This window comes from Phallusia mammillata, chromosome 3 (assembly GCF_965637545.1).
Source record: "Phallusia mammillata chromosome 3, kaPhaMamm4.hap1.1, whole genome shotgun sequence".
Classification (NCBI taxonomy): Eukaryota; Metazoa; Chordata; class Ascidiacea; order Phlebobranchia; family Ascidiidae; genus Phallusia; species Phallusia mammillata.
In genome coordinates this window covers 7,730,251-7,747,944 of record NC_137254.1, presented here as the reverse complement: position 1 = coordinate 7,747,944, position 17,694 = coordinate 7,730,251, and the positions used below count along the sequence as shown (strand labels likewise).

The 17,694-nt window shown below is 35.9% G+C and overlaps 4 protein-coding genes across 4 annotated transcripts; 3 read left to right on the top strand and 1 right to left on the bottom strand.

Moving 5' to 3' along the window:
* Positions 1-2,874: 2,874 nt before the first annotated feature.
* On the bottom strand, positions 2,875-4,446 carry LOC145217964 (uncharacterized). Its single transcript, XM_080085352.1, has 3 exons — positions 4,255-4,446; positions 4,045-4,196; positions 2,875-3,935 (listed from the first exon to the last, which is right to left on the bottom strand). Exons 1-3 carry the CDS (start codon positions 4,267-4,269, stop codon positions 2,948-2,950), a joined length of 1,155 nt encoding a protein of 384 aa, XP_079941478.1. The 5' UTR covers positions 4,270-4,446; the 3' UTR covers positions 2,875-2,947.
* Positions 4,447-4,644: 198 nt separating this feature from the next.
* LOC145217963 (uncharacterized) lies at positions 4,645-9,693 on the top strand. Its single transcript, XM_080085351.1, has 17 exons — positions 4,645-5,016; positions 5,102-5,215; positions 5,470-5,621; positions 5,700-5,724; positions 5,915-6,081; positions 6,389-6,524; positions 6,583-6,674; positions 6,733-6,895; positions 7,097-7,248; positions 7,306-7,394; positions 7,469-7,574; positions 7,634-7,786; positions 7,994-8,121; positions 8,208-8,293; positions 8,418-8,595; positions 8,719-8,807; positions 8,871-9,693. The coding sequence occupies exons 1-17, from the start codon at positions 4,989-4,991 to the stop codon at positions 8,963-8,965; spliced, it is 1,953 nt and encodes a 650-aa protein (XP_079941477.1). The 5' UTR covers positions 4,645-4,988; the 3' UTR covers positions 8,966-9,693.
* Positions 9,694-10,982: 1,289 nt separating this feature from the next.
* On the top strand, positions 10,983-13,915 carry LOC145218068 (uncharacterized). Its single transcript, XM_080085457.1, has one exon. It carries the CDS (start codon positions 12,018-12,020, stop codon positions 12,996-12,998), a length of 981 nt encoding a protein of 326 aa, XP_079941583.1. The 5' UTR covers positions 10,983-12,017; the 3' UTR covers positions 12,999-13,915.
* Positions 13,916-15,404: 1,489 nt separating this feature from the next.
* LOC145218081 (uncharacterized) lies at positions 15,405-17,529 on the top strand. The gene is made up of 2 exons (XM_080085476.1): positions 15,405-15,579; positions 16,373-17,529. Exon 2 carries the CDS (start codon positions 16,447-16,449, stop codon positions 16,867-16,869), a length of 423 nt encoding a protein of 140 aa, XP_079941602.1. The 5' UTR covers positions 15,405-15,579; positions 16,373-16,446; the 3' UTR covers positions 16,870-17,529.
* The last annotated feature ends 165 nt before the right edge of the window (positions 17,530-17,694 follow it).

The window sequence follows — 17,694 nt, the reverse complement described above, 5'->3', positions numbered from 1 at the left end:
ATAGAATCTGACAGTGATGATGACGATTTTAGAAAGGTAGTTTTGTATATGACAGTTAGTGTTTTTCATTCGGTTAATTCGGCTATTTGGGTTGGTATTGTTGAAAAAAATAAAAATGTTTGGCAGGATTACAAACATTCACTACCCTCGTGCACAAAACAAAGAGGATCTAGGTATGTGCCAACCGCAGTAAAAGGAGGTAGAAGACGAACAAAACCAAAAACAATGTATTACACCCGAACTATAATTTGCATACCTGCAAATATAATGGAGCAAGTACAAAACAACTCGCACAACATTGCGTTTAAAATACCAAGAGGAAAAAACAGAAGTGAACTTGCTGCTATTGGGTTAGTTGCAAAGATTTCAATAAGTAACAGCTGGTCTGAACAGGAAGTAAGAAGAGAGATTTCAGATGTTTTCAAAAGTCAATTTACTCCATTTCAAACACCATTATTATCAAAAGATTTACTACAGTTTGATTATCTCAGCAATTTGCCTGGTTTGAAAGTACTTGTTAAGCCAAAAGTAAGTGAATCATTTAGATGGGATGCTGCTGCAGTGCTTTCACTCGGTAAAAGCATTATTTACGTCACTGTACAAAAAGAACACCAACTTTTGAAATCCTCCATGAATCTTTTGACAGAAAAAACTGTTGAGGTAATATGAGTATGTAAATGTCAAATTAACAATCATAAAACAATAGGGAATGACAATTTTATAAATTTATTGCAGAAAGGTGACAAAACATGTTCAAACATTTCTTTGCATAAATATAATTCAGTTTTAGATGAAGATTTCAAGTGTGGGGTGAGCAAAACTTTCTAGTTAGATTTTCTAACATTTCAAATTATTTTTTATTGCAAAAATATTTTGTGTTTACAGGAGTGCTCAAATACCAAACCTGGCACATGTCAGACACCTTCTTTGTACATGTAAGTGGACACTTAAATTTATCTCTTAATTTTTTGTGGTTATTTGTAATTACTAAAATTGACTTGCACACAACAAAATAACTTCAGGTATGTTTGTGTATTGGTTACCAAATTGCACTTATGTTGTTAGGGATTATGTAAACTTGATATCTGAGGAAATTGATGAGGACACTCTGATTCAAGAGGCAATTGAGGCTTCATTGCTAGAAACCCCAAACAAAGATAGGTACATGTTTCAGTGTTAGTTTTTTCGATGAGTTTGGAATTTGACACATGGTAGCAATATTTGGTACAAAGAAGGTTAATTAACTGTGTTTCTGAAGGTGCCAAGTTGAGGAATTATCTGCTCATGAGTCTATAAGGTGTATTAGAGACAGCATCGATGAAAGTCAAGTAAACTTCTTTAATGTCAATCGCCAAAATGTTCTGGACTGTGCTGTCCGTGCCATAAAGCGAAAAAGTTTTTGTGCTAATGCAAGAATGAGTGTGAAATTTAGTGATGATATTGGCCAGTCTGAGGGTGCTGTAGATGCAGGTGGACCTACCAGAGAATTTTTAAGATTAGTAATGCAAGCTGTGGCAAACAGCATAATATTTGAAGGAAATGAAACAGCAAAAATTCTCACAAGAAATGAAACAGGTACATAATAGTACATTAGATATACCTTAGTTCTACAGTTTGTTGATTAGCAAACAACTTTGTAAAATGTGTACTTTTGTTACGGTATATTGAAGCAAATTAAGAATGAAAAATACTACCAAATTAATAGTTGTGTTTATTTTATAGCAATTGCCAAGGACCTGTATTATGTGTATGGGTGTATTATCTCCCTTTCAATCATTCATGGTGGGCCTGCTCCACGCTTTTTTTCCCAGTTATTGTATGATCAAGTTCTTGATAGATCAAGAAATTTTTTGGACGCTCTTGCAACTATAAATGACCCTGTCTTGTTTTCCAAGTTAACAAAAGTAAGCGCTAATTCAATTGTATAGTATTTGTATGTTAAACTGTCAACTTTGTAAGATAAATTCAACTTGTCAACAGATCAAAAATACTGATACAGTAGAGGAATTAAATGTGGCATTGTCAGATATGGATGATTTCTTGTCTATTTGTGGTTCCATTACATTTGTGAAGGACCTGTCATGCAAAAATGACATTGTTGAAAAAGCAATTAAATTTTATACAGAGGATCGCCTTACCGAGTTATTGGCCAGGTATGGCTTAAAAGCAATGATTTATATTACTGAGACAGTAAGAGGTTTTTGTTTATTTCAAGGTTTAGACTTGGTCTAATGACACATAATTTGCTACATAAGGCAAAATTGGCACCAAATGGATTTGAGGATATTTTTCTGTGGCAAAACAATAAACCATTGAGTGGCATAGAAATTGTTGACTCAATTTTCATCAATTTAAATCTATCAGAACCTGGAAGCAACGAAAGATGCCAGGAAAATCGGGCGGTTTCCTTCTGGAGGGATTACGTACTGGATGTTGAAGGTATTCACATTCAGCACATTAGCATACAACACATGACTTGTGTTTTGACTTTCATTTCAGATGGGGAATCCTTATGTTCAATAAAAGAAATTTTAATATTTGCAACTGGGGCAGATCAAGTGCCTCCTCTTGGTTTTTCTCCAACTCCATCCATTGAGTTCTCGAACGAGTCTATGTACCCTTTGGCAAACACTTGTGCGAACATATTGACTGTACCCACAAGATACAGCAAGTATGAAAACTTCAAAGAAGCAATGGATTTTGCAATCCTGAATTCCCCCGGATTTGGTGTTGCTTAACTGAAATATAACACAAATCTACCCTGATATTTTGGATCCTTTGAAATGGCTAGTTGGGTGTTCTTTTGTTTTTGATCTTTTTTAGCCAGTGCTTTTCTGGTCACTACCTGGATTTAAACCCGAAATAAATGACATCTTGCTGGCACATTTTTGTATTGTTTTCAAAACATGCAAATCAAAAAACTGTTACATTAGTTCATGCATCAAATTTACACTACCAAAGCATTGTGTTGTGTCCGGATTAAATATTCCAACTTTTTGTTGACTGCATTTTTATACAAAATAATTCCATCTAGATTAGAGTTTTGCTGCAATAGGTCCTGTAGCTCACTCACACATTCATGTGGTAAATGGGGAATAGCGTCTACTTCAACAGAACTTGTACCTGGGCATACAATATCCTCACTATCTATTTTACCAGTATCGTTTAAAGTTTGCAGTTGAAGTAAATGTAAGTTAAGATGAAACAACTGTTCAGGAGTGCAATTTTTTTCAGTGGAAAGACTGTGCTTGTTCCAAGCATTAACAAACTCCTGGATTCGCTTATTAATGATGTGGCAAAACACAAAATGTAAACAAAACAAATCTGTATCATTTGTTGGGTCAAGCAAATTACTTTCTTCAAGAAAGAAAAAGTCATTGTAAAATTTATTTACAACTTGTGTGTTTATATCACGGTTGAACCTTTCAATGCGCTGGTTATGGACAGAGCTTCCAGTAATAACTGCATGATAGTTCTGATGCTTTTCTAGCATGTAATTCCACACTTGCACATTTTCTCCTCCATAGTCGGATCGAACATGTAATGGTAAACCATATTTTGCTTCAGCTTCCTTAAACAATTTTAACACTACAGATGATCTGTTATTGGTTGAACAGTGGCAGAATGTAATGAGACGACTAAAGCCATCCATAGCTGCATGTATGACAAATTTCCATCTTATGAGCTTATGTGTTCCATCTATGTGCCAAATATAATTAGGACACGGAACAGTGTAGGTCCTTCTGCTTATTGTAGTCAGCTGTCTTGCATGGATCCCCTCGCCATCAACTCGGTGAAGACTCTGACGCAATCTTTTTCTTTGGATACGTATACCCTGTGATTGAAGATGACCCTTCATCATTGCCTCTCCAGCTGCTGGGTGGTTTTGTTTTATGTTGCGGACTACATCATCCAACTCATTATTGGTCAACGAACTGCAAAATAAATACCCGACCTTGAGAAAATGTACTTTTTGAACCTGTGTATACACATTGATCAGATACAGTATACTCATTTAGAACCAAAACAAAGTTCATGATATACCTGTACTGATTAATATCCACATCGTTTTCTCTCATAACCCTTTTTAGGGTTGGTCGGGAAATTTCCAAGATTTTTGCAATTTTTGTAATTGAGACTTTAAGTTGCAAAAGTTCCAACAACCTGTCCATCGGAACTTGCTTTTTTGGCCTTCCCTTGAAGTAGAATAAAGAAAATAAAAAAATGCTCTTGCATGGATGTTACCAAACTAACCATAATAAAACACATGCAGGTCCGCCTCTACGACGTCCACGTTCCATATTTCTGGTTTTGGAACCGAGATTATCCACACCGTTCGTTCATTGCATTGCTAATGTTTAACTGTATTTACCTCTCCTAACCTAATTGATTGCAATTAAATAATATGTTACAGTTGTCAACTAACAGCAGATTTCTGACCGGTTGCGAATTAGACAAACCCCGAAACGTTGCATGTAATTTAAGTCCTTACACCCCGTTGGTTATTATGGTCCGGTCCATCACTCAGTTCGTCATGGTTCAGTGCTAAATCGGAATGGCATTCCCGTTCTGATTTAGCTAAATCGGAATGGCATTCCCGTTCTGATTTAGCTAAATCGGAACGGAAATTTTATTCCTCTTCTGATTTAGCTAAATCGGAATGGCATTCCCGTTCTGAAATAGCTAAAACGGAACGGAAATGTTATTCCCGTTCTGATTTAACTAAATCGAAATGAAAATGACATTCCCGTTCTGATATAGCTAAATCGGAATGGAACTGTTATTCCCGTTCTGATATAGCTAAATCGGAATGGCATTCCCATTCTGATATAGCTAAATCAAAATGACGTGGTTCTTTACACATGCATATTTTTACAAAGGGCTTCATTATTTGGGCAAAAAAGGCTTTTTAGAAATGTCATTGATATTTTTACAAACGGCGCCCCATAGACACATACGAAACGGTCGGAATTAAAGAAGGACAAGCGATGAAACAAACTCTCAAAAGAGAACCAGGTATTTCAAACTTTAGCGCTCTTTTAATGTATGATTTAATATGGTATGGTTTAATTTAGGAATAAAGCAAATTTTGTTACGACAGAAAGTCGACAAGGATTCTCAAACATATACGAGGAATCATCATCAAATGCTCGTAATGTAACAGGATTGCGGCAAAATGAAACTACAACAAGAGATAAAACTATTCACAATTTTAGTAAGTTCTCAATAAATTCCTTTTAACAAGCTGGCGCCAGTATTTTTAGTTGCTTTTTAATTTTGAGTTAAAGTCAACCATACAGTAAGATTTTTAAAGATAAGTCTTGTGAAGTAAGTCTCAAGCTCTGTAACCTAAGTTCGGAGAAAGAGTGGATCGACGTTAATTGCCATTAGTTAAGATAAATTTAAAACTCAATATGAAACCGAAGAGCTGTAGCAATTGCACATTTACAATATGTTCAATATTTTTAGACAATAAAAGTGCTCAATCACGTCACGAAACACCTAAAAAATGTTGGAATATGCGAGAGATGTGCCATCTGAATACAATCTTGGTGTTGGTGGTTGTGATTCTGGCTGCTTTGGGACTCATTTTCGGCATAATCAATTTCACAAAAAGTCAGGTGACTCAGCAGAAGGAAAAAAAACAACTGCCTTCGTAACTATGGTTATTAAAGTTGTTTCTGTTTGTCTTGTTTCAGAACGGAGAAAAAGCAACATCTGAAAGTAAGAGTTTCAAATTGTTTTTTCATCTGTGAAAATTTTATAGTTGGTAGCGTGAAAAAAAGTACTTAATGTACTTCTGGTAAATGCTTAATAAATAAACACTAAACCAGAGAAATGGCAAGAATAAACTTGGTCTTTAGGATTATCGCCCTTTTATAAAGCAAAATGAAAACAAATTATCCATGAAAAGTTTTAGCACCACACACAACTGAACAAACAACTAACACAACTGAATCAGTGACAACAAAACCACCATTTGGTACTTTCCCCAATCCTGCCGGTTCATGTATTGAACTGAGAGACGCTGGATTTAAAGATGGAATCTACGTCATACAACCGTCACATACGGCATTTGAGGTAAATAATATTTCGTTTGTGTAAGTTTTGTTTGCGTTTCAAAAGTCATTTGCTGAAACAAAATTATCCATTACTTTAAGCGGATGCTTTATTCAACAGCAGTACAATAAGACCACCTAACAATAAAAACGCGCTTGTAAGGCAACAACGTCAGAGCGAGAAAACGGCATAACGCACGTTTCGATAAACACGAATGTAAACATGCAAAAGTGGTCGCCATAACTTTAAATTAAGCTTTCAAGACTAATAAAAATTCAATCAGTTAAAAGCTATAGAAAAAGTTGGTCACAGTTGGTTTTAACTTCAGGTTTACTGTGACATGAAAGCTGCCGGTGGTGGATGGATTCTCGCGGCCACAATTAACGACAGGAATTTCAATATGACTGAAGCTTATGGTGGATCGTGGTTTGTTGCCATGTCAAACAATTACCAGAATTACATGAGTTAGTTTGACAACGTTACATCAATGGCAAAAGCTTATTATAAGCTTTTTAATTCCAGATTACCAAAATTGGATGAACAGAAATTATTTTGGAACATTCGCTACATGCACAAGATCAGATTTTAAAAGCCAAGCTTATTATGAATATCAGGCAAATTTAATGTGGTGTGAAATTCGTACTTTTTTGTAAAACGGAGAAAATCTTTTAGGGAGAAGACATTATGGTACGTCATGTTCCAAACCAAACACCACTGCAGGCCAGCAGGGAAAAGGGTTTTCTGCAATATCAAACGAAAAACGGTTTTATGAAAAATTACGGAGGAAATTTGCATACAATTTACAATTATCATTATCCGTTGAATCCAAGAAGTGGTAATATACCTAACTTTTGCGATAGTTTCTTCTTAGTTCTCATTTTTTGCCTGCACATTAAACATGTGAGTAAGTAAAATGGTAATATAGGCGGCGAATGAGATTGTTGGCGGGACAGGGTTAAAAGTGATCTTTGCATGGATGATTTGTTTGATTACAGTTCTGATTAGTTTAATTTACTAATGACATTCCTTATTTTAGCTTTTTTCCCCGATGTGAATTCAATGTTGGGTCGCCTTGCTGCAAAATCCACAGAAATCACAAGTCTAATTTCGGACTTCTATTTTTACGACTATGGCACTGATTCGGACAACTTGCGTGATAGCAATTTGTATAGTTATTATGGAATGCAGGTAAGTTATCTGCATGACCGTATTATTGTGGACTTACAAATAAAAAAATTGACACAGATTTACTTTTCCACAACCCAATCTTGCTATCCAAGATCATACCAAGCAAACTGTCAAAACGGCTATTTACAATATGAGTTGGATTATAAGTAAGTCAAATATTGTTTTGGTTTCAAGTTTAACTGGTTTCATGCCAAGTTTAACTCTTTGCCAAACAATACAGATGTGATCTCGGCAATACGAAAAGATCGAGCCTAAAAACGCATCCCTTCTTTGCCTTGTTGTCTGTGGGAAACTTTGATCGCTGTTTTTACAACATGTTACTTTGGGTAGGGGATGTTGTATAGATAATTTGTGACAAATAGTTTTTTATGCTTGATCTGTTCAGGTATACTCTGATCGACCAGGTACGGATTCAATAGTTTTGTACAAGGGAAATCACACTCTCAACAATTTCTTTTTGCATTATGAAGCACAATGTAGAAATGGAAGTTTGTATGCCAGCTTGTGTGATGTCTGGTTTTACGTCAGTAATACTGAGGTACGTTGGATTCGCCATGTTACACTGTTTTATGCTTTTTCACTAATATAATTAGGCAAAACATAGACTAATGATGTTGACGTACAACATTACATGAAATATTTTACCATTTGTGATGTGTTTAATTAATATGATGTTAATCAATTAGGCACTGTAATGACAACCGACATTCATAATAACGCAACTAGCTTGTTGTTTGTCAAGCAGAATTGGAACTCATTTGGAACGCCTTTAACAGAACCATACAACTATATATCCTCAAGATCGTATCGTTTTGGATGGAGAATTCGTGAAGCTGTATCCAACACACTTTTTGGTTACACAATGGTTTCAAGGTATACGGTTGATCACTGATGGATGTGAAGTGATATTACTAATACAGACATCGTCATATTTTTGTTCTTTTGACTCTCCTCCACAGAAAAAATGCTACTTTGATCACTAAAACAGTGATCAACGCTGTTAGCTACAAAATATTGGAAACTGTTTCAGAATCTGACAACTTCTGTAAGTAAAACATTTTTAGCAACAATCAATGACAAGTTAATTTGTTTAGTCGACAAAAATGTTACAATTACCTTTACCACATTCACATTCTTGCGTTCTTGTTTAAGTAACCTTGGTGTTGCAGGTCCGGACTGCACTTATGATGATGACGTACTTTCAGTACCAGTTCAATTTTCCATCGGAAACGGTTCAGTGGTTAACTCGAAGCTGCCACCAAGTGTAAAACCTCTACCGACCGGTTTTGTTCAGTTTCGCGCTTATGGAAGAACTGGGAGTGTTTATGCCATGTGTCCTGCTGTTAAGTAAGTCGCAGTTCAGGTACAACAAACTGTACAAAAATACAGATACAATTTAACTGTAGTAAACGGTTAAAAGTAACGGGGCTCACATTGGTGCCTAAATGATACAAAATCTGATTTTTTTAGAGTGGATGATTGGCGAGGCGAATTTGTGTGTATTGGAGGAATGAAGAATCCAGATTCTCCCTACTTGGATGACTGCAATGATTTTACAAGTAAATTACCTTTCGTTCTCTTGAACATTTTATCCTTGAACGTAACATTTTGATTCAACCCAGATTGGAACGGATTGCCGAATACCGCGGTCCAAAAAGTTGATTATGCTCATTCTCAGAGAGATTTGGATTCAACAATTATGATATTTTATCGATAAATACGATAAATTGAAAACTGTAAATAGTTTTAATGGCTGGTGGTTATCATTGTACATTTCAAATTAACTCATTTAAAAAAGTATGAAGCGATAACCTTGATATCTGTTAAAATGACGGTCTAAGTCAGGGATTGTCCAGCCTGCGGCCCGCTAGTCATTAACTCCAAGAAGTATGCATAAATGCAACTTGTGCATAAATGCAACATTTTACTGCAACTTTTGTTGAAATTAAGTGCAACTTTCTCACGTTTTTAGTACATTTTGTTGAAATTACGTGCAACTTTCTTACGTTTTTAGTGCAACAAAACGTTGCCCTAATAATTAGTTAATAAATCGCAATATATTTCAATTTACTAAGTTTGTGGATATGTTGATTAATTGTGCATTTTTGTTAATTAAACGATTTACAAAAATTACAACTTGTTTTTGCCGAACAGTACACACACATGTCGGCCATGATACACCATATACATTTGGATTGTATACATTCCAGGGAACTTTAATTTAAGTAATTTTAGGGCTTTAGATTAATAGGAAAATAAAGAAGTTTCGTATTGCAAATATTATGAACCTTGGTTTGGTGAACTGTCTGCAAAAATCGAACGCTTGTAAATAATTTCCGGTCCACTCGCGCTTTTAGGGCTTAACAAAGCGACCGGTTATTGTTTGAAAAAGTGACTTTGTCACCTGTGTTCGAAAGGTATTTGGTTGTTTGTCACATTGCCTATTGCGAGTTATATTGCTTCAGGTTCAAATCACACAAATCTCGCGCATAAATATATATACGTATAAGTTTTTATTGAAGCACGGGAGAAAGCATTTTGATTTAGTAGCGCCAGTGGACTGTGTCCGATTAGTGAGTTTATAAATGACGCTTGGAATCAGACACACTGGAAAAGGAAATTGTTGCACAGCTGCGTGCCGCATTGCGAAGTCAGAGCATGTTAGACTATAGTTAATCGCATGCGTTTGTCCTGTTTGAAAGGCTTATGTTTGGACATGTTAAAAATACCCGTTTTGCCTGTATTTTTCCAAACGCAACTTTCTTTTAATATGTAGAATGTAGAAATATTTACAGACCTGTGTAATTCCCTTAATGTAACGCACCTGAGGGTAGTTACACATTATCTGACTAACAAAGTTATTGTGTTGTGTTTAAACATTTCCTGTAAGTTTGCAGTAATTAAGCAGTTAAGGTCACTCTTACGTAAAATAATAATGTATGCACAACACGAGGGTTAAAAACAGTTTTTTGACAATCCCACGAATCAGAATTTTTGGCTCAATTTAATATGGAAGAGAGCAAAACACGAAACAGCTGAATAAACAAGTTGTGCTCCTAACCGTTACATGAGCTTATCAAAACAAACTTTCATTTGCCATTAATGTAGCATATTCGCAATAATAATAATAATGCTACACAAAGGCAATGGATATTGGGTCGTTTTTTTTTGTAGCACTTTCTGTTTTGACTGAATATTTCTGCCTACCATGGCGGAGATTTTTATCTGCAAGCACGATAACATTGTAAGAAGGCTTAAAGCTAATTCAAAATTTACGTGAATATTTACACGTATACGTATAATAAATCAGCAAGCACAGGATGGTGATGTCGCCCGGTGGGTCACAAAATAAACCGTCCATAATTTGATATCACTGTACTGAAGCACTGGAGTCATATTGATTTTAGCAGCGCCAGTGGAATATTATGTTCCAACAGTTGGTTTGACCCAGTTTTGGACCAATATAACTGACGCTTGTAATCGGACACGCTGCAAAAGGAAATTGTTGCACAGCTGACTGCACATTATGAAGCCAGTTGATGTCTGTAAGCTTATGCGTTCAGTGGAAAAAAAGCTTTGCACAAATTTTATTACATAAATGTTAGGCCTTTGTTTGGTTTTGTAAACGTTGTAAGGTGCAAATACTTCTTTGCCTAAGCAAGTTAGATAAAGTTGATGTCTTGATATTAAATTTCAGTTTTTATTTTAAGCTATAATTAGCACTAAGAAAGCCTTAACTAATGGAGTAGATCATAATCTCAAGGACGTAATTTACATTTACCTAAGATTATGATTGAAATTTAGTGACGTTATATATGATGCCTTTGGCAGTTACTTCGAACTTGAAAGGACAACTAGAAGCATTAAAATGTAGTGGGTTGCAACGGAATTTATTTTATGTTAACTTCCGAGTATCACAAACACTTTGGTCTAAATATGGTATGTATAGGCTCACGGCATGAGTCAAAATGTAAACACTTCCAGTCTAGCCGTACGCGAAAATTGAGAGGGATCTGACAGTCGCTTTGTCACACTTTGCAGCACTACCAACCCTTTGGTCTACACGTAGAATCGGTGAACTTTAATTTCACATTTGAGTTTGGTTCATGAAATGGGTTTTGTAAAAGTTTGTTACCTCTCAACAACATTACACGCCTTCTTTAGATTGACTTGATTGGATATTTCGTGCTATATTTTAGTGTCATTGAGTCTAACATTTTATGAAGTCCTAGACAAACCATTTTGATATTCCCTCAATAGGTTTTGCATTGTTTGGGAGTCTTGTAATTGGACACGCTGGAAAAGGAAATTGTTGCACAGCTGACTACCGCATTGCGAAGTCAGTTTATGCCAGTTAGCGGCAACATAAGTTTAGAATTGTGATTTGCAACTTCAGATAGTAATCGCATTAATGTTTCTTCTGTTTGTAAGGCCGATGATTGTTTTCTAAGTCCGCGCCAATAAGTAGGTATGTTGTGCCTGCGAATTTGTCCAAAAAAAGGGTTTAGTTGAGTTTCGAGATCCAATATAATTCATCTAAGTAATATTTGTAAGCATAGCACTTACGCTTTTTTAAATTTGCGATATGACGTGAGAATATTTTTGCATTGCGTTCTAGGATGAAATAAGTTTGTTCAATCAAACTTGTACCTAACCATTTCAAACATAATGTTCCGTTGTTCTTAACAGAAGGGGCGGCAAATTTGGTAATACCTTAGTTGCAGCAAGTAAGACAAAACATTTTTATAATACCTGAAGAACTAATTTGAATGAAGATGACATGTCTGGATTTGGACTCAGAGGCAAGTGAACTTTGTGGTCAAAGACTTATTGAAGGTGAAAATGTAAAACGACATACGCTGAAACACAGCAATGAAAAACCTCATCGATGTGATGTTTGTGAAAAAAGGTTTACTCGTGGTGGAGATGTAAAAAAACACGTGTTGATTCACAATGAAAAGAAACCACATCGATGCGATGTTTGTGAAAAAAGGTTTGCTCGTAGTGGAAACTTGAAAAGACACATGTTTACTCACACAGAAGAAAAACCTCTTCGATGTGATGTTTGTGAAAGAAGGTTTGCTCATGGTGGAAGTTTGAAAAGACACATGTTGACTCACACTAAAGAAAAACCTCATCGATGTGGTGTTTGTGAAAAAAGGTTTGCTCAAGGTGGATATTTGCAAATACACATGGTGATTCACACTAAGCAGAAACCGCATCGATGTGTTGTTTGTGAAAAAGGGTTTGCTCGCATGGGAGATTTAAAAACACACATGCTGACTCACACTAAAAAGATGTCTCATCGATGTGATGTTTGTGAAAAAGGGTTTTCTCGTTGGGGAGATTTAAAAACACACATGTTGACTCACACTAAACAGAAATCTCATCGATGTGGTGTTTGTGAAAAAAGGTTTGCTCGTGGTGGATATTTGAAAACACACATGTTGACCCATACTAAAGAGAAACCTCATCGATGTTATGTTTGTGAAAAAAGGTTTGCTCGTTGTGGAGATTTGAAAACACACATGTTGATTCACACTAAAAAGAAACCTCATCGATGTGATGTTTGTGAAAAAAAGTTCGGGTTAATTTCCAATTTAAAAAGGCACATATTAACCCACACCAAAGAGAAACTTCATAGATGTGACGTTTGTGGAAAAAACTTTAGTGATATTTCCAATTTAAAAAGACACATGTTGACCCACACTAAAAAGAAACCACATCGATGTTATACTTGTGATAATTGATTTGCCCAAAGCGGAAGTTTGAAAACCCACATGTTGATTATCACAAAAAAATAAACCTCATCAATGTGATGTTTGGGAAAAGTCATTCAATGTCATTTCATCTTTGAAAATACCCTTGTTGACTCACAACAAAAGTAGCTTTTCTTGTGTGATGTTCATTACAATGTTTACTTGGGGTGAAAATTGCCTTTTTGTATGGATTTTATTTACAAACAGTTTGAGAAAACATGCATCACACAAAGTAACTATAAAAACGGTGACTATGTGTACAGTTAACGTTGTTCACCAAAATCCTACTGCAAATTAAGCAAGAAATGTGGGACCAGTCCATGGGATATTCGAGTGCTTTACATTGGAAATTTCTTCGGAATATTGCAAAAAAAAACAATATTTGGGTTTGTTTCATCTTGCGATTGTTTGCTTCATGAACTCGGTTAAAATGTTTAATTAAAATCAATAGCAACCAATCATGAAATTGTTTAATATTAGCGACTCAATTACAAACAGGTTCGTTTAAACATGGTGGTAGGCTTCAGCATTACCTTCCACTCCATACAGAAGGTTCAATATGAAAGTAACCGAACCAAAACCGAAAAGCTTTAAAAGAAAACGTTTCGGACTACAGACCTGTGTAGCAATAAAACATTTAGACAAGAAAAGCTAAGGGCAGAGTTTTAGTGTTTTGTTTGCAATAACGAGATTTCACCTTAGGTTTGGGGCAATTTACACAATCGATTTAAGTTGTTGACTACTTTCTGTTTAATTCGGAACGTTTTTGTAGTTTTTTATGACACCTGCCCTAGCTTATAGGAAATACAAAAACGATAAAAATACTAAATTACCACGTAATATTAGCAATGGTCTGGATTCTGGACTATAATATAAAACAAATTCTTTCTTACTGTAATTTTGATTTTTATTTAAGTTACCACGCCTTGCCACATGGAAGTTGCTTGGTAACCTGCGGATTGCCAGAATGCAGAATTGTTATAACTTTAACGAAGTCAGACATATGGAAAAATACTGACCAGAATTAGGTCGTTAACACTAGTAACTGCTTGGGTTTTTATAGCTATGGTTTAAACTATGTAAAACAGGGGTGTCAAACTCGCGGGCCGCATGCGGCTCACGAAGCCCTCCAATGCGGCCCACGAACGCTCACGAACATCAGCAACATTTGTAGCATTTGTCACATTTTTATCTAATTATAATCAATTATTCTTACCTTTTAAAGTGAAAGCTGTTATTTGAACGGACATTTACAGAAATTTAATTCATAAAAATATTGATATTCTGTTATGAATAGAAACGACAGAAAAACAGTTCCTCAAAGCGTTAAGTTGCAGTCAGGGATCCACAACCTGCAGTCGCAAGGCTACATGCAGTCACAGAGGCGAGTTTGTGCGGCCGTAAACATGTTAAAAATATGCACTGCCGACTGTGTAATTAAAACTCCTCTGCCAAATATTTTGATTTTCAAACTGCTCTAAACAGATATTGTGGCACTGGAAAGATGATTACCAGCTTAGTAGCCTTGTGCGTCAGACGTTTGTACGCCTATTGTGTACAAACATAACGATAAAACAGGTACCACAAACGTCACAATATAAATTATGACGTCATAAACAGTTAAGACTCATCTTCACATTTCGAAGCTCAATCTCTGCATTGAGTTAAAAATTAGTCTGAGCGTTTTGGGCAGATATAAACCTATTTCATTACATCTGTAAATCAAAACTAGAAGTCAATTGGTGCTGTTGGCGAAATAAAAATCTAACAATGCGGCCGTCGTAGCGAAAAAGTTCTTTAAACGTATAAAACAAGATGAAAATCACATGCGGCCCTTGTAAAACTATGTAAAACATCAGGCGGAAAAAATACCTCATGTTCTTTTTCGCAACCAATAAGGCCCGATAACACTATGCTTGGTGACTGTCCTAATCCAACTTACATCCCTCGGTGCATATCTTAGTTTAGTAAATACAATGCTGGAAGTCATTTCGAGCTCACATCAGCTGTGGGTGGCCATAAATCACCAAATAACTCTATTGATATATAATTTAGAATTAGATTGACAATTATGTATCAATCTAAAATAAACAATATTTTGTGAGTAAACATAATTTTGTATCTTGGGAATCATACTAGATTCTATTGGATGTTATTGTTCAGACTGGTGAAATGCTTATCATACATTCATGTTTCCAAAGTTAATAGTCCACAGCTAATGTCAGCGAACACATTCGTTCCTACAACAATCCGAAAGTAAACACGAAAAAGACAATGACGCAAAAACGTAGATAAAACCGTTGTTCCGCACTGTAAACCGACCGATAGCTAATCGACGTCTTGAATGTTCAACGACTATAAGAACCTTTTTTTCTACAATCTGTCTCGTTGGTAAAGGAAGCAGTTCTAGAATTACGTGAACATAATCAGTTGCGTGGCTAACCATGGCCAATTACTCTGAAACCCTTTTGCTATGTCTCTTTGGTGTTCCTTGGGCGATCCTTTAATGAGCTATCCGGCTCTTCGATGTACAAAGGCTTTGGTTTAACGGTTGGTGGGACACGAACTGCAGGTACCTGGTTGTGCTGGTTTGTTTGTAGAGAAAAACAACAAAATTTAAAAGCATATGAGCCAATAAATGATAAGCTGCAGACAGTGCACACTGTTTCGCATATGAGCCAATAAATGATAAGCTGCAGACAGTGCACACTGTTTCGACCTATGCAGCTTATCATTTATTGGCTCATATGCTTTTACATTGATACTGTGACACTGAGCCGACTTCACTGTGGTTCCCAAGCAGTTGCTTGGCCACTGTGAGCCAGTTTCATTTGTGCTGTATGCCCAGTTGTGGCATCGCACAGACTGGGTGATGTATGGGGTTGAACCCTGTTGCTCACCACAAACTGGAGTGCCGTTTGATGGCTACACTAGCCAATGCGGCCGATCTCTCGTCACCAGCTGCACTGATGAGAGCTTATAGGTCGAAACAGTGTGCACTATCTGCAACAACAAAATTTATTTCCTGGATACAGAAATTTTAAGCCTTCGGATGGTATATTTTTACAAACCAATCAGCATTACAAGATAACTCTACAAATCAAGATAAACATAAAAACTGATGTTCTAATGGCGATTAGCTATCGGTCGCATTTGCAACACTTAACTACGATTCTATCCACGTTTTAATCAATGCATTATCGGCGTTTTCGCGCCAGTGTGTTTTTCGTGTTCACTCTCTTGTTGTTATAAGAACGACTGGTTGACTAGCTGACGTTACCCTTAGACGCATAGTATAAGACGTTGAAACGTCGGATGACTTGTTTGCATTTGCCAGATGAACAAAAAAGTCTGTTTTGTTTCAGGTCATGACATACTATTCGTAAATCAGTGTATTCATTTTTTTAAATATAATAACTGAATTACTAATTTTGACGAGATGACATCAACGGATTTGGACTTGGATCAAAGTGATATTTGTGATCAAAGGTTTTATGAAGATGGAAATGTAAAACGACATATGCCCAAACACAGCATTAAGAAACTTTATCGATGTGATGTTTGTGAAAAACAATTTGCTCGTAGTGGAGATTTAAAAAGACACATGTTGATTCACACTAAAGAGAGATCATACAGATGTGATATTTGTGAAAAAGGATTTGCTCGCATGGGAGTTTTAAAATCACACATGTTGACACATACTAAAGCGAAACCACATCGATGTGATGTTTGTGAAAAGAGTTTCAGTATCATATCAAATTTGAAAACCCACATGTTGACTCACACTAAAGAGAAACCACATTGGTGTGATACTTGTGATAAAAGATTTACCCAAAGTGGAAATTTAAAAACCACATGTTGACTCACACCAAAGAGAAACCTCATCGATGTGATGTTTGTGAAAAAGAGTTTGCTCGTATGGGTAGTTGTAAAAGACACATGTTGACCCACACTAAAGAAAAACCACATCGATGTGATGTTTGTGGAAAGAGTTTCGGTGACAATTCAAATTTGAAAAGACACATTTTGACTCACAACTAAAGTTAACTTTACTGGTGTAGGTTAGCTGAAAATTGCTTTTTTTGTATGGATTTTGTTCCCAAACAGTTTTTGAAAAACATGTACCACACAAAGTAACAATAAAAAACGGTGATTCTGTGTCCATTTAACGTTGTTCACCAAACCATTCGAATCTCTTGTAATTTAAGTTCGGCGCCAGTCGATGGGATATTCGCCTCCTTTACATTAGTAATTTCTTTAAAATATTACTAAAAACACTTGTATCCGATTACGCTATGTTTTACTTGATGAACTGGGTTGAAGATGTTTTGTTTAAATCAATAACATCAAAATATTACCTTGTTTATTTTTAACGACACAAATAAAACTCAGGTTTGTTTACACATAGGTGTAAGATTCAGCATTGTGTATGTATTCGTTTAATATTGTTCTGAATTTCAATTGGGCAAAGAAGTGATATTTTACTTGTATTCAACCACAATAAACACGTTAAGGTACGTTTCCTTTGGTTTAGAATTTGTAACACGTTGAGTAAGCAGGTCGCAGTCATTTAAAGTATTGCATATATATGTTAAATTTTATATCGTATGATAATGATTCAGTGGTTATGAAAATATCAGGGAGCCGAGCCGATTGTCATACGGGTTCAGGTTCGGTTCGGGTTCAC